At 42.5% G+C, this 13,762-nt stretch overlaps 1 protein-coding gene across 2 annotated transcripts; it reads left to right on the top strand.

Annotated features, from left to right (window-relative positions):
• Window positions 1-688: 688 nt before the first annotated feature.
• Window positions 689-13,291, top strand: SLITRK3 (SLIT and NTRK like family member 3). 2 transcript variants are annotated; one of them, XM_027542130.1, is made up of 2 exons: window positions 689-1,058; window positions 6,660-13,291. In XM_027542130.1, the coding sequence occupies exon 2, from the start codon at window positions 6,678-6,680 to the stop codon at window positions 9,618-9,620; it is 2,943 nt and encodes a 980-aa protein (XP_027397931.1). In that variant the 5' UTR covers window positions 689-1,058; window positions 6,660-6,677; the 3' UTR covers window positions 9,621-13,291. The 2 variants fall into 2 exon arrangements, with proteins under 2 accessions (XP_027397931.1, XP_027397920.1); XM_027542119.1 differs by lacking the exon at window positions 689-1,058 and adding an exon at window positions 1,323-2,046.
• Window positions 13,292-13,762: the final 471 nt, after the last annotated feature.

Consider the following 13,762-nt stretch of genomic DNA (forward strand, 5'->3'; position numbering starts at 1 on the left):
TGAAAATAGGGTGAGTTCACGTTACATCTACAATTGTAATAGCTACACAACTTCTCTTGTCTTGGACAATTTATTGCATTCACTTCAGGAAGGAATGGTAAGAGATACAGAGATGATTCTGCAGACTCTGTCCTATTCAGTTTGGTAGCTAGTGGAAGACTGCCCTCTCTACCAACACAAGTCTCTGATGAACGGGATCTATTAAGAAGAACTGCGTTGGTTTACACTGCAGATTGAATGGAGCATTAAGTGACTGCTTTAGTATGACTTCAGTGGGGGTAATGGTCGCCTTCAGTGGGTATATAATGTTGCAATAATACTTTCACATAGGTGCAACAATTGTTCAAGTGTCCTTAATTTGTCTCTATCCAGCATATCTCCGTTAAATTTCCCCACCTTCCTTCACTCTACAATCTTATTTTCTTCCTTCTTAGCAGGTGTAAACAGATGAGCAAATACACGTACTCTCAAATTGTCACTTATGTATCATGAAGGTGGAGGTCTACTGCAAATAACTTGAAAACTGCTTCTAGGAGGCGTTTAGCGATACCGCCCACCGAGACAGGTCAGATGCGCTTAATTTGATCACCCCCACCCCCTCAGGCCTGGGCTGTAATTTTCCAAACAACCATCTCTCATTTGCAAATAAAAGTTAAAATCAATCCAGAGATACAGAATGCTAACTTCTTGTTAGTCAAATTTACAGGGTTTTTCTTTGTAGAGCTGCCAGATTGTGACCGATCAAAAGAGGAGAGAGAGAGAGAGAATATGAATATCACTTGCTTCCTTGCTTCCTAAGCAGGGATTTGCCTGCGATGCACAGCGAAAGGACTGCGGCGGCTGATTTACACAGTTGGAGCAGAGGAGGGGCCGGGGGTGCTGGGGGGACAAGCTGGCGGAGGCTCCGGTGATGGGCTGATCTGGGGGCTCCCGAGCGGCGCTCCCTCCATGAGCGATTTGGGGGCGGCTGATGGATTTGCATTCGGGTTCCAGCCTGGCGTTCGGTATATTGTCTCCTAACACCCGACCTGGTGCTCCCAGTTTGGGTGCAGACGTTGGTAAGTAACGTGTAATCCGATTTTAGTTATTTCCTAGGCCATTAAAGTGGCACTTTTAAAGCAGGTCAGTCTTAAATGAGGCTGCCGCCGAGAGCGTCTCCTTGGCCTGAAGCATTCCGCGGTCCCCTTCCCCGCCCCCCACCCTCTCCTGCTCCAGAAGTGAGGACGCTTGAATGGTGAGCTGTCAGGGGGCTCACTTTCTGCCAACCGGATCGCTTCACCTTGGTGTTTTACCCGAGATCCCCCAAATTCAAGTCGAATTTGGAGTGTTCAGCCATACTGTTGTATTTGTATCCCGTCTCTCTTTTTCTCTCCTCCTCCCCCCGCCCCCACCTTCGCTGTCTGGCCAATGCTGGGATCTGGGATCTGGACACCCCCTTCCAGCCTGCTTCCCACTCCACCCCACCTCTTCTTCTCTCATCTACACAGCACCCACCCCCACTTCCACCTACCCAAAGGGTCAAGAGCAAAGACACCGGGAGAAGGCAAGGTCTAATCCCAGCTCCCTTTAGGGAAGGAGGCCTCGGGAAGGGATTGCGCTTTGAGTGACAACCTTTCAGGAAGCTAGAGAGAAAAACCCGGAGACCGAGCCAGGGTTCTCGGGGACCGTGGAGCTCACAGCTGAATCGAGATCACCGAGATCTGAAATCAAAGAGCTCAGTCCTGGGACACTCACGCTGCCTGCCTGCCATCGAGGGTATATAGAGCTGTGGTCCTGAGTGTCTGTCACCGGCATTGCCGCGCTAGGTGTGCGCCCGGCTCTCCCATTGGTATGCAGCGACCATTTCCCTGCGAGTCTCAAAGGTGGAAACACTTGAAAGGATTACAAGCGTGATTTGGTGGCCTTTCTGAAAGTTGGCGGCCTGGGGAGGAGAAACTGCAGGCTACTGCATGATGGATATAATTCTGCCTCCCAGAGAGTTTGCACCTCTCGCTGGGAAGCCCCTTGGAGTAAACCTCGGAGATCGAGAGCGCTCTGCACTGATAGGTACTCGCCGCCATCCTTTCCTACTTTGCCTAATTGAAACCAGTGTTCTCGCGTGTAAGGATGTTCTTTGTAGAGCATATAGTTTGGCCGCGGTGGCTTCTGTACGCTCACAGGTGCTAGAGGGTTATATCTTTGAAGCGGATCATTTAGCTGTAAGGACGATGATAGAAAGAGTGGTACTGGAAACTAAAATACCCTCGGACCCCTTTTCTTGGGGGTGTAAATCGTAAGTAACTCCAACAAATAGGCCAGGTGGCAGAGCGAAGGGCCCCTCCCCCAGCGGATCGCTCGTGTTGTAAAGGATAGAAGGAAAATGGCTTGAGCTTTTTAATCATTTTCCATTTCTAAACAGACCCATTGTGCGTTTCGCCTGGCGACAGATTAGAAAAGGACCTCTGGAAGGATCAGGGCTTTTCAGAAAATGAATGATGCAGCATTTTAATTATTTGTTCTAGGGAAGATCATTTTGCTTCCATATTGGAATATTTAATCTTAGATATGGAGAGATTAGTGGGCTCGGAGATCCAGCAAAGGGGAGGGGGAGGTGGGAGGGGGCACTGTGGGGAGAAAGGGCTTCTTGTCCTCCCTGTGGACAAACAAATGATGCTGGGCGCTCGCAGCAGGAAGCGGTCGAAATCCGGACTCCAGGGCCCTTCATCTCCTAACTTTTGGAGCTCTTCCTATCTCTTAGATACCCTGCATCGAGAAAAAGGGAAGGAAAATGGTGAAATGCCCTTTAGGACATGTCCCGGATCAAGAACTTGGAGCGGGATGTGGGGGTGGGGTGGTGGTGGTGGTGGTGGTTGTAGTTCAAGACAGAACAGAGAATGATTGCAGAGAGGGCCATTTACTGTCACTGGAGCGCAGGGAAGCCTCCCGGTTACCCATCGATTCCATCGCATCTTGGGTTCCGATAAGATTCCTGAAATAGTCACCATCTCTGCACGTTGGGTACAGAAGGTGGTGTTGGGGGCTGGGGCGGGGGGCAGCTGGTGAAAGAGACGGGATTGCTCTGTTCTGAGCTCAGCTTCTTGGCTGAGACCGATAGATTGGGTGGGTCTGGAATGTTAAGGTTGGGGAACGTTAAGAGAATCCTGCCCTCCTGCTTACTTAGTCTCTGACAGCCACTGTGGAGTGTCCGACACAGGTGCGGTCACTTCTAATGCAAAATATGCAACTATCCTATGACTGATTTTTAAGTAACGGTTTTTTTCTGTTAGATTATTTATATATATTTAGAATGGTAATGACATATACATTTGGTCTCGTGAAAAAGTGCTTTAAGAAAAACTCACCTCTACGGGCTAGCTAACTTTGAGCCCTTGGGCAAGTCCAGTTCTTTAGCGACCATAAAGCCTTTCCTTTCCCCGTGAGATGATGACAGGATTCATGTGTGTTGTGGGGGCGAGGGCGACATCCCCGAGGCACAGTTGTCGCTAACTAGACTCCTTTGCTGCACACTTGCCTCTCTCCAGTTTCCCTACTAAGGTGCATTTTCGTCCCAGCAGGTAGGACTGTAAAACCATCAGATGAGGCTTTAAAAACTCTTCTTAGAGAATCCTTGTGAGCTCTGATCTGGTGGCTCCTCTTCACTGAAATGTCTTCCCTCAATCAACCCCACCCTCAGGACTCTCTACCATCCTCTTCCCGAAAATACCACGGAGAAATATGAGGGGGTTGGGGGGGAGGGGCGGGGCAAATAAATGAAAGGAAAAAAAAAAAAAAGAATCTAAACCCTGAAATGCTGCCCCCTATCCCCGCGAGGTCTTTCCTGGTGGAAGAAGTGAAATGTGTCATTGTTATCCAAGTGGTCTGCGTATCCTTCCAGAGCACTGGCTTGTCTCTGGTTTTTAGAAGGTGGAAGCAGCCAGAGCTGTTGAATCCAGGGGAGATCGAAGGCTCTGAACTGCTGCACAACAAAAGGATTCCTGGTGCAAAGAAATCGAAGCAAAATGCAGGAGAAACTCGGTCCAAGTCGCTTAGTCTGCCTGAGCTCTTACTCAGGACACCCAAGCAGAATCAGCTATATTCAGCTCTTCTGCTTTGGAGACCTGAATTTCCCTTTATCCCCGTCTTTGAGAGTAAGTGTGGGCTGTGAAAACGATAATTCTAAAGAACAGTCTTACTTTTCAAACTGTCTACACTAGAGAGCGGAGATTTGGGAACTAGAGGAGCAAACTAGTCAGGCAATGGTTTCCTTCAGTTAAATTAAGAAATCAAAATTAAAAAAAAAAAAAAAATGCCAACCACCCCTTCCCCCGTCCCGACCAAAGGAATGTTTCCCTTTGGTTGATCTCTTCTTCCTTTTTAAAAAAATTTTGACAGTTTGTCATCTTGACCCCTCCACTTCTTTTCTCTCCCCTTAAACACACACACACACTCACACCCACACAACTGTATAGTCACGGCTTCCTAGTGCTCGCGCCCGACCCCATGGTAAGCGCGTTCCCCTTCTCGGGGCTCATTTTCGTGACGTGGAAAGCCGGATCCAGGGTTACAGCACATATTAAAAAAAAAAAAAAAGCCAGCGCAAGAGAAGTCCGCGATTCTGCACTGTGATTGAGCCTGCCCTCCTCCCTGCCTTCCTCCCGCCCTTCCTCCAAGTGCCCAATGATGTGCTGCCGGTACCCAGGGAGAGCAGCTACGGCGGCGGCAGCGGCGGCGGCGGCGGCAGCGAAGCTGGAAGCCTGCAGCAGCCCCTTCTCTCTCCTCTATTGAGTGTGCCAAGCGGCAGTTCTGCATTCTAAAGAAACCCATTGAAAGGCCCCTTGCATTCCCAGCACGTCTCAAGCTTGCTTTTATTTTTTTTTTTCTGTGGTCTCTCCCCCCACCCCCCACTATCCCCCTTTGCTTCAGCTTCAGCAAAAGGAAGGAAGGGGGAGGGAAAGAAAGAATCCTTAAACTCAAGCTTCTTCTTCTTCTTTTTTTTTTCCTTCCCCCCTCCCCCGATGATCAATGCTTAAAAAAATAAAAATCCTGCAAAATAGGTAAGTCAAAGCCATATGGAGCTTTTCTTGTCTAAATATCAGGGACCTCAAAAACAAGGAAAAACATAGAAAAAAAAAAAAGAATGGTAAAAAAGAAAGAACTTAAGTAGGTTTTAATATTTTAAAAGGGGTACAAGGAAGACTTATACTGCAGTGTAGCCTCATCTGCTTTCTTTTTTCATTTAATTGTTTCCAAAAATTGAGTACTGCATGCCTGAGGCAAATTTCTCTTTGCTTTCTTAAGGGTTCTCCTCTCCGTACAGTTGTGTACATCATATGCAAGCTGAATGTGGAGATTTATTCTTTTCACTCTCCCTATAAGTTGTATCATTGTGTTTTAAGTTAGGTTGACAAAATATTTCCTTAATGGATGCATCTGTGTGGAAAGAAAATACATACTAAAAACTCCGGTTTATTTTTATTGATCAAAAACAATTTAATTTTGATTGATATTTCAGTGACTTAGAAGGGCAATCTAATATAACTGCATCATTATAATTTATTTATATATGCATTTTCATATATGGATATTAGGCTCCAAGAGATCCATGGAGGAAAGCTCCGAATTATTAGATTAGTGCACTGTATTTGTTCCTTCTCATTGGAAAAGAGCAATATCTTTCTGAAATGTATTTCATGTGATCATTTATCAGGAGGTAAGAATCCAGGTTTCCACTATTTCTTGCCTTTACCCAAACCCCCTCTACAAATCACCTGCCATTCCATCTTTTTGCAGGATTCCTCAGTTGATCATGATGGAACAGATATACATTCCAAACTAAGCTCTGCAAGTGTTTTAATACAGACACTCCTAGGCTCAGCACCCTTTAGCTGTCACTATCTTTAGCTCTGACAACTGCATGGGCTTGTTCTTTAGAAAGGCTAATCACGCCTAAAGGATTTAAACAGCCAAATGATACACATATGTAGAAATAATGTAATTAAAGGAGATGTTAATAATCTGTGCTTGGGCAAAAGGGGTTGGGGTACAGTGAGTTACTGGGCATGCACTAAAATTAAGCATATTGTGCTCATTTCTTAAGAGAAATCTTGGGTTTTCCTGAGATACCAATCATCTTACACAGCTTAACATCTGATGTTGGTCCAAAGGCTCATAATCTATCATACTCTTTAATCTAATAACTTTGGGGCATGCCATATCTTTTTATGAACAGAAACCCATAGTTTAAAGAACATTTTCTTCCATCAGAGTTTCAATCAGATCCATAATAGGCACCTCTGATAGCAATGAGAGTTTTAACAGGCAAACAAGTGTAATAGCCAAATAATTGCCATTATTACTGAATCTGCCTATCCCTAAGAGGAATCACTGTATGCCACTTTCCTTGCTTGCTACAAGAGACAACAAAGGATGCTTTTGATTTAATGATACACCCTTCCCCAGGTATGGCTTGATTCAGGAAAATGTCATCACATGGCACAATACTTCAGTCTCCTAATTTTAAGATATAGGACATATTAAGCATGTTGATAGGTCATTTTGAGTGTCAGTTCAACAATTACTAAAGTTTTTATATCACTCTTAAAAAGGTCCACATATAGGAGTCAATTAGAGTAGTGTATATGATGAAAAGCTAAAAATCTGCATCTTTATTTCTGTTGCAGTTTTGTAATCAACCGCGAATGATGAAACCTTCTATAGCTGAGATGCTTCACAGAGGGAGGATGTTGTGGATAATTCTTCTAAGCACAATTGCTTTAGGATGGACTACCCCGATTCCCCTCATAGAGGACTCAGAGGAAATAGATGAGCCCTGTTTTGATCCATGCTACTGTGAAGTTAAAGAAAGCCTCTTTCATATACATTGTGACAGCAAAGGATTTACAAATATTAGTCAGATTACTGAGTTCTGGTCAAGACCTTTTAAACTGTATCTGCAGAGAAATTCAATGAGGAAATTGTACACCAACAGTTTTCTTCATTTGAATAATGCTGTGTCCATTAACCTTGGGAACAATGCATTGCAGGACATTCAAACAGGAGCTTTCAACGGTCTTAAGATTTTAAAGAGACTGTATCTTCACGAGAACAAGCTAGACATCTTCAGAAATGACACCTTCCTTGGCTTGGAAAGTCTGGAATATCTTCAGGCAGACTACAATGTAATTAAACGTATTGAGAGTGGGGCATTTCGGAATCTAAGTAAATTGAGAGTTCTGATTTTAAATGATAATCTCATTCCCATGCTTCCAACAAATTTATTTAAGGCTGTCTCCTTAACCCACTTGGACCTGCGTGGAAACAGGTTAAAAGTTCTTTTTTACCGAGGAATGCTAGACCATATTGGCAGAAGCCTGATGGAGCTCCAGCTGGAAGAAAATCCCTGGAACTGTACATGTGAAATCGTGCAACTGAAGAGTTGGCTGGAACGCATTCCTTACACTGCCCTGGTGGGAGATATCACCTGTGAGACTCCTTTCCATTTTCATGGAAAGGACCTGAGAGAAATCAGGAAAACAGAACTCTGTCCCTTGTTGTCTGACTCTGAGGTAGAGGCTAGTTTGGGGATTCCCCACTTGTCATCAAACAAGGAGAATGCATGGCCAACTAAGCCTTCCTCAATGCTGTCCTCTGTCCATTTTACTGCTTCTTCTGTTGAATACAAGTCCTCAAATAAACAGCCCAAACCCACCAAACAGCCTCGAACACCAAGGCCACCGTCCACATCTCAAGCTTTATACCCTGGTCCAAACCAACCTCCCATTGCTCCTTATCAGACCAGACCACCCATTCCCATTATATGCCCTACTGGGTGTACCTGTAATTTGCATATCAATGACCTTGGTTTGACTGTCAACTGCAAAGAGCGAGGATTTAATAACATTTCTGAACTTCTTCCAAGGCCTCTGAATGCCAAGAAATTGTACCTGAGTAGCAATCTGATTCAGAAAATATACCGTTCTGATTTTTGGAATTTCTCTTCCTTGGATCTCTTACATCTGGGGAACAATCGTATTTCTTATGTCCAGGATGGGGCCTTCATCAACCTGCCTAACCTAAAGAGCCTCTTTCTCAATGGCAACGATATCGAGAAGCTGACTCCAGGCATGTTTCGAGGCCTACAGAGTTTGCACTACTTGTACTTTGAGTTCAACGTCATCCGGGAAATCCAGCCTGCAGCCTTCAGCCTCATGCCCAACTTGAAGCTGCTATTCCTCAACAATAACTTGCTGAGGACCCTGCCAACAGATGCCTTTGCAGGCACATCCCTGGCTCGGCTCAACTTGAGAAAGAACTACTTCCTCTATCTTCCTGTGGCTGGTGTCCTAGAACACTTGAATGCCATTGTCCAGATAGACCTCAATGAGAATCCTTGGGACTGTACCTGTGACCTGGTTCCCTTCAAACAGTGGATTGAAACCATCAGCTCAGTCAGTGTGGTGGGTGATGTCCTATGCAGGAGCCCTGAGAACCTCACCCACCGTGACGTGCGCACTATTGAACTGGAAGTTCTCTGCCCAGAGATGCTACACATCGCACCAGCTGGAGCATCCCCCGCTCAGCCTGGAGATGCTCACCTTGCTGGGGGGCCGACGAGTGCATCACCTTATGAGTTCTCTCCCCCTGGGGGCCCTGTGCCACTTTCTGTGTTGATTCTCAGCCTGCTGGTTCTGTTTTTTTCAGCAGTCTTTGTTGCTGCAGGCCTCTTTGCCTATGTCCTCCGACGGCGCCGGAAGAAGCTGCCCTTTAGAAGCAAGAGGCAGGAAGGCGTGGACCTCACTGGCATCCAGATGCAATGCCACCGACTTTTTGAGGATGGTGGAGGTGGTGGAGGTGGAAATGGAGGTGGGGGCCGACCAACTATTTCTTCCCCAGAGAAGGCCCCTCCTGTGGGTCATGTATACGAGTACATCCCTCATCCCGTTACTCAGATGTGCAACAACCCCATCTACAAGCCTCGTGAGGAGGAGGAGGTGGTTGTTTCATCAGGGCCAGAGGCAGGGGGTGCAGAACGTGGGGCTCCTGTGACACAACCTCCGGGAATGGGGGAGGTTCTCCTAGGAAGTGAGCAGTTTGCTGAGACACCCAAGGAGAACCACAGCAACTACCGGACCTTGCTAGAAAAAGAAAAGGAGTGGGCGCTGGCAGTGTCCAGCTCCCAGCTCAATACCATAGTGACCATGAATCATCATCACCCTCACCCTCACCACTCAGCAGTTGGTGGGGTTTCCGGGGTAGTTGCGGGAACTGGGGGAGACTTGGTTGGGTTCCGCCACCACGAGAAGAATGGCGGGGTGGTGCTGTTTCCTCCGGGCGGAGGTTGTGGTGGCAGCAGTATGCTACTAGACCGAGAGAGGCCACAACCAGCCCCCTGTACGGTGGGGTTTGTGGACTGTCTCTATGGCACAGTGCCCAAATTAAAGGAACTGCATGTCCATCCTCCTGGCATGCAATACCCAGACTTACAGCAGGACGCCAGGCTCAAAGAAACCCTTCTCTTCTCGGCTGGAAAGGGCTTCACAGACCACCAAACCCAAAAAAGTGATTACCTCGAGTTAAGGGCCAAACTTCAAACCAAGCCGGATTACCTCGAAGTCCTGGAGAAGACAACATATAGGTTCTAACAGAAAAAGAAAAATACATTAGTGCTTTTTTTTTTTCAAAAGAAAAGAAAAATAAAAGAAATATATCCCTTGCTCCCTTTACACTTGTCCCAATAACTCCATCCTCACAAACTTCCCTGCCCTGAACAGAACTGAAACCGCATGATAACTAGAAAATACAGATGTATGCTCTCCCCACTCAGATGTGATTTGGAGGAAGGGCCATACACAGATCATTAATCAATGAAGTGCCTTCGCAGACTTTTGCCAGCAAATGTTATCATTATTTTTTTATACTGAAACTTGAGACTTTGACTGTGCCATGTATAAGGTATATTGGGGATCATTGTATTGATCCTAATTAAGTAAAATTCAATGTGTCTTTTTATTTTCAGTAACTTTTTTTTTTTTTAGTTGTAGTTTTGTTTTGACAGGGAGGGGGGAAAACAGATTGCCATTTGTGGTTTTCGTTCCTCTTCCCATCATGGCACAGATTCTGTACATGTATTAACAATGCAGTTTGCTGCATGCCTGGAAACTGCAAGATGGGGAGGGAGGGGGCGGGCTTTGCTGGAATGTTCTCACCCACTCGTTTTTTCTGTCACACACATACCCACATGCACATCACAAATCCCTGCACATAGTTAGGTCCCTAAACCTGCAGTTTCTTCCTTCTGGTGTAGGTACACACACACACACACACACACACACACACACACCCCTCATCCATTCAACCCAATCTAATTAGTTCGGGTTTGATCCATTCCTATCCTCTCCATAGCTTCACCTTCCTTTCTCCTCTAGTGTACAGCTCAAAACATCTCTCCTACCACCCTGGAAAAGTCATCTTCTAGGCTGGAGCCTACTGAAGTGGAGGCCTGATGGTTTAACAGCTGGAGGCACTCACCTAGGGATGAGCACCTTCTTTGTGACACTTCAGCCTGATGCCAAGATTTTTTGGAGAACATCTGCACTTTCTTATATATATATAATATTAAAAAAACATAAAAAAGCAACTGGGTATATATCACTAACAGCTTTGTAGGAAGCACTTTTAATGTTTTCTCTCTCACACACAAAGATTCAAAAGAAATGTGCATATATTTATTCTGTAATTTCAGTGATTATAAATTGTAAAGGTAATGTTTAATCATTGTATAGTGATTATGCGTCTGGTATAGCTTTCCTAATAAAAAGTTTTTGAAAAACATAATACATTATATATAGAGGATACAAAGCTTGAACTTTAAACTCCAGCTATGCCATGCCTTTTGTGCTCCCATTTTTTAAAATCTTTCTTTTACTTCTTACACAGAAAGCTAGTTTATTAACAAGTTTGATGCACTGTGATGTTAATAAATCTTGTAACTCACGACACCCATTCCACACACTAGGATAAAAATGGGACATAAAAAAATGTGATTTATCGATATATAGTTCACTTCTTTCTCTTGAATTATGAGTTTCAAACTTAGTACTCCAATGATGTATCATTTTTCCTAGGCAGGATGCAGTTGGGAGAAACTGTAAATATATTGCTAAGAAGTACAGGATTAATTAGGAAACACTGATCAAGAATCCATGAATCGTATGATAGTTAAAGGCTTAAAGGAATGCTATAGTTTTTAAAAAATATGCACTAAAATTACTTACACACACACACACACACCAACCAATCAAAGTATAAGGCCTGGGAGCCAATTTGACAGTCAGCATTCTGTTATTTCTGAAAGCTGTCATTGTTATATTTTAGCTCTTGCTTTTATCAACCACTTACTGCAACCGACCCCAAACATGCTTGAACTAAGACAGGATGCTGAATGAGTTTATCTTTCTGTATGACACTAAAATGATGTTGCAAAATTAATCTGACAATAATTTGAGTTATTATCCATTTACATGTGAGCGAAACCAAAGAAAATCGTATTTTTAAGGTGCCAGTATCTTGTTTGTGAAGGAAACTGAACTAATACAAAGAAACCAGAGAGCTTTGAGACAGGCATTTATCTCATCAGGCCAGTAGAGGACAGCAGAGCTCCAGAGATTCATAGACCCTGTACCTGCAGAGCTGTGCAGTGAGGCCAGCGTTCTCTGCTAGTTTCCTCCAGTTGCCCTTAGTAGAAATTATCATTATGCTTTGAATGTAATTCACTGCAGGCCCTGATGCCTTACATCACATTTTTTTTCCATAAAAAAGAAGACTAGTAGCTTCTAAAGCTCCTTAACTGATACGAAACTAAGGCACGGTACTTAAAAAAGCCCCATGAATGTCTAGAATAACATATTTGTATTTCTTGATTAATTATATATGAGTAATAACATAGATATGCATAAAATAAAAAACACAAGTATATCAATGTAAAACGCAACTTTTCAGGACTACCTTGTATTTGGTACATTATATCTAAAACTTTCCTCCTCCATTATTTGAAGTATATTTTGGAATTAGTTCAGATAAAGAAAAGCCCTTGGGCATAATTCACTATTTATCTATATACAATATTGAAATACAGATCTTTTGCAAGAGGATCAGATCCACTATTACATAGCTGTTGTTCTTTGTTTCTTCTTTTCATTTTCCCAGAAGTTACCTTTTTCTAAGTTATCTCACCTTCCTTGCTCTTTCTAATCATCTCTTCATCCTTTACCTGACAATTTTATTTTTTAAGGTACAGAAAGTTAGTATTAACCTTTAAGTGGCTTACTATCAGATTTATGAAGTCCCTCTAGACTAGGTATTTACCATGTTCCTATTCCTCCTAATCAAATGTTTTAATGATTAGCATAAAGCATGTGCATAATAAAACTCAGAGTGCAAAGCAAGATACTTCTAACATTATCATCATTTCCTTAACAACTATGCATACAATCATAACATGACATATTATACAAGTCAGACTATAGTACAATCCCTAATAAAACCAGATCTTTCAACATTTGAAAAGTGTCCATAAACCATATCAAATTATAACTTGATAACTGTAATGTTTATATTTTATTCATTAAATACAGAGAGTAAGACTATCTCTTCTTATATAGGTATGAATTTTATCCTTGAATTAGGAATAAATTTATTTAATGAAAATAAATTTACATGAGAATGAAATTTTGTATCTAAAGAGATAATATTTTGCTTCCATGGAGTTTTCTATCCCCTGGGCAAGGCCACTTATTTTAGCTGTGCATTAAAAATAGTTAAGTTAGCTTCAATTTATGATATCAGATAACGTTTTCTTCAAGTACCATGGGCATTAACATAGGTCCTATGATTAGGATTTGTTCTATGTTTTTGCTGCAGTAAAATGATTATTTTTTTTAAAAGACAGATTATTAATTCACTTCATAATGATGGTCAGTTTGACTGAAGCAGTCCCAGATCTGACTAATATCTTCTTATCTTCTTTGCTGTTTTAGTACAAATTAGAATAACAATATTTGACAATAACATGTATTGTTTTAGCCCTTTAACTATGAGATGGTGAGTAGAAAATACTCGAAAGTGAAATGTTAGTTTGACTCACTACTAGTTTTAACACATTATTTTTCTATACAGAATTATTATGTGAATACTTTTAGGTTTTAATTTTAAAAGTATTGTTTCATCTAATTGCAAAATACTAAAAAATATAAGGATAATGAGTACCATATTTTAAATAAAAGTTTAGAAAGAGAGATCACAAGGAAAAAGCTTACTGAGGTTGAAAAGTTTTTTTTTTTCCCCCTTATCTAGGAATCCTAGTTTTAAATTCTTACTATCTACAAAAAATACTTGTGTTTAGAATTATGAAACTTGGTAATGCAATCACAGAACATAACTTTTCTTTGACTATTGTAACACATTATTTTGATCCATTTAGTATAAATACATTGCTCACACAGTGCTAACCTTTTTCAATTATGTTGTCTAAGCCAATAAATGTTGTATTTTTTTGTAAAATTGCTATGACAAAGCAATCATTAACAAGATACTCCACAAAACATAAGACATATGACTGTAATGAGTTAAGATAATATGAGAGGAAATGACTAAAAGAAGACTTCATCTTAAGTGACTTGAGCAAGTTGAATTTGAGCTTAGACATTTTTTTTTTTCTTTTTTTCCTTTTTGCCGCACCATGTGGCATGCGGAACTTCCCTGACCAGGGATGGAACCTGTACCCGCT

This window comes from Bos indicus x Bos taurus, chromosome 1 (assembly GCF_003369695.1).
Source record: "Bos indicus x Bos taurus breed Angus x Brahman F1 hybrid chromosome 1, Bos_hybrid_MaternalHap_v2.0, whole genome shotgun sequence".
NCBI lineage: Eukaryota > Metazoa > Chordata > Mammalia > Artiodactyla > Bovidae > Bos > Bos indicus x Bos taurus.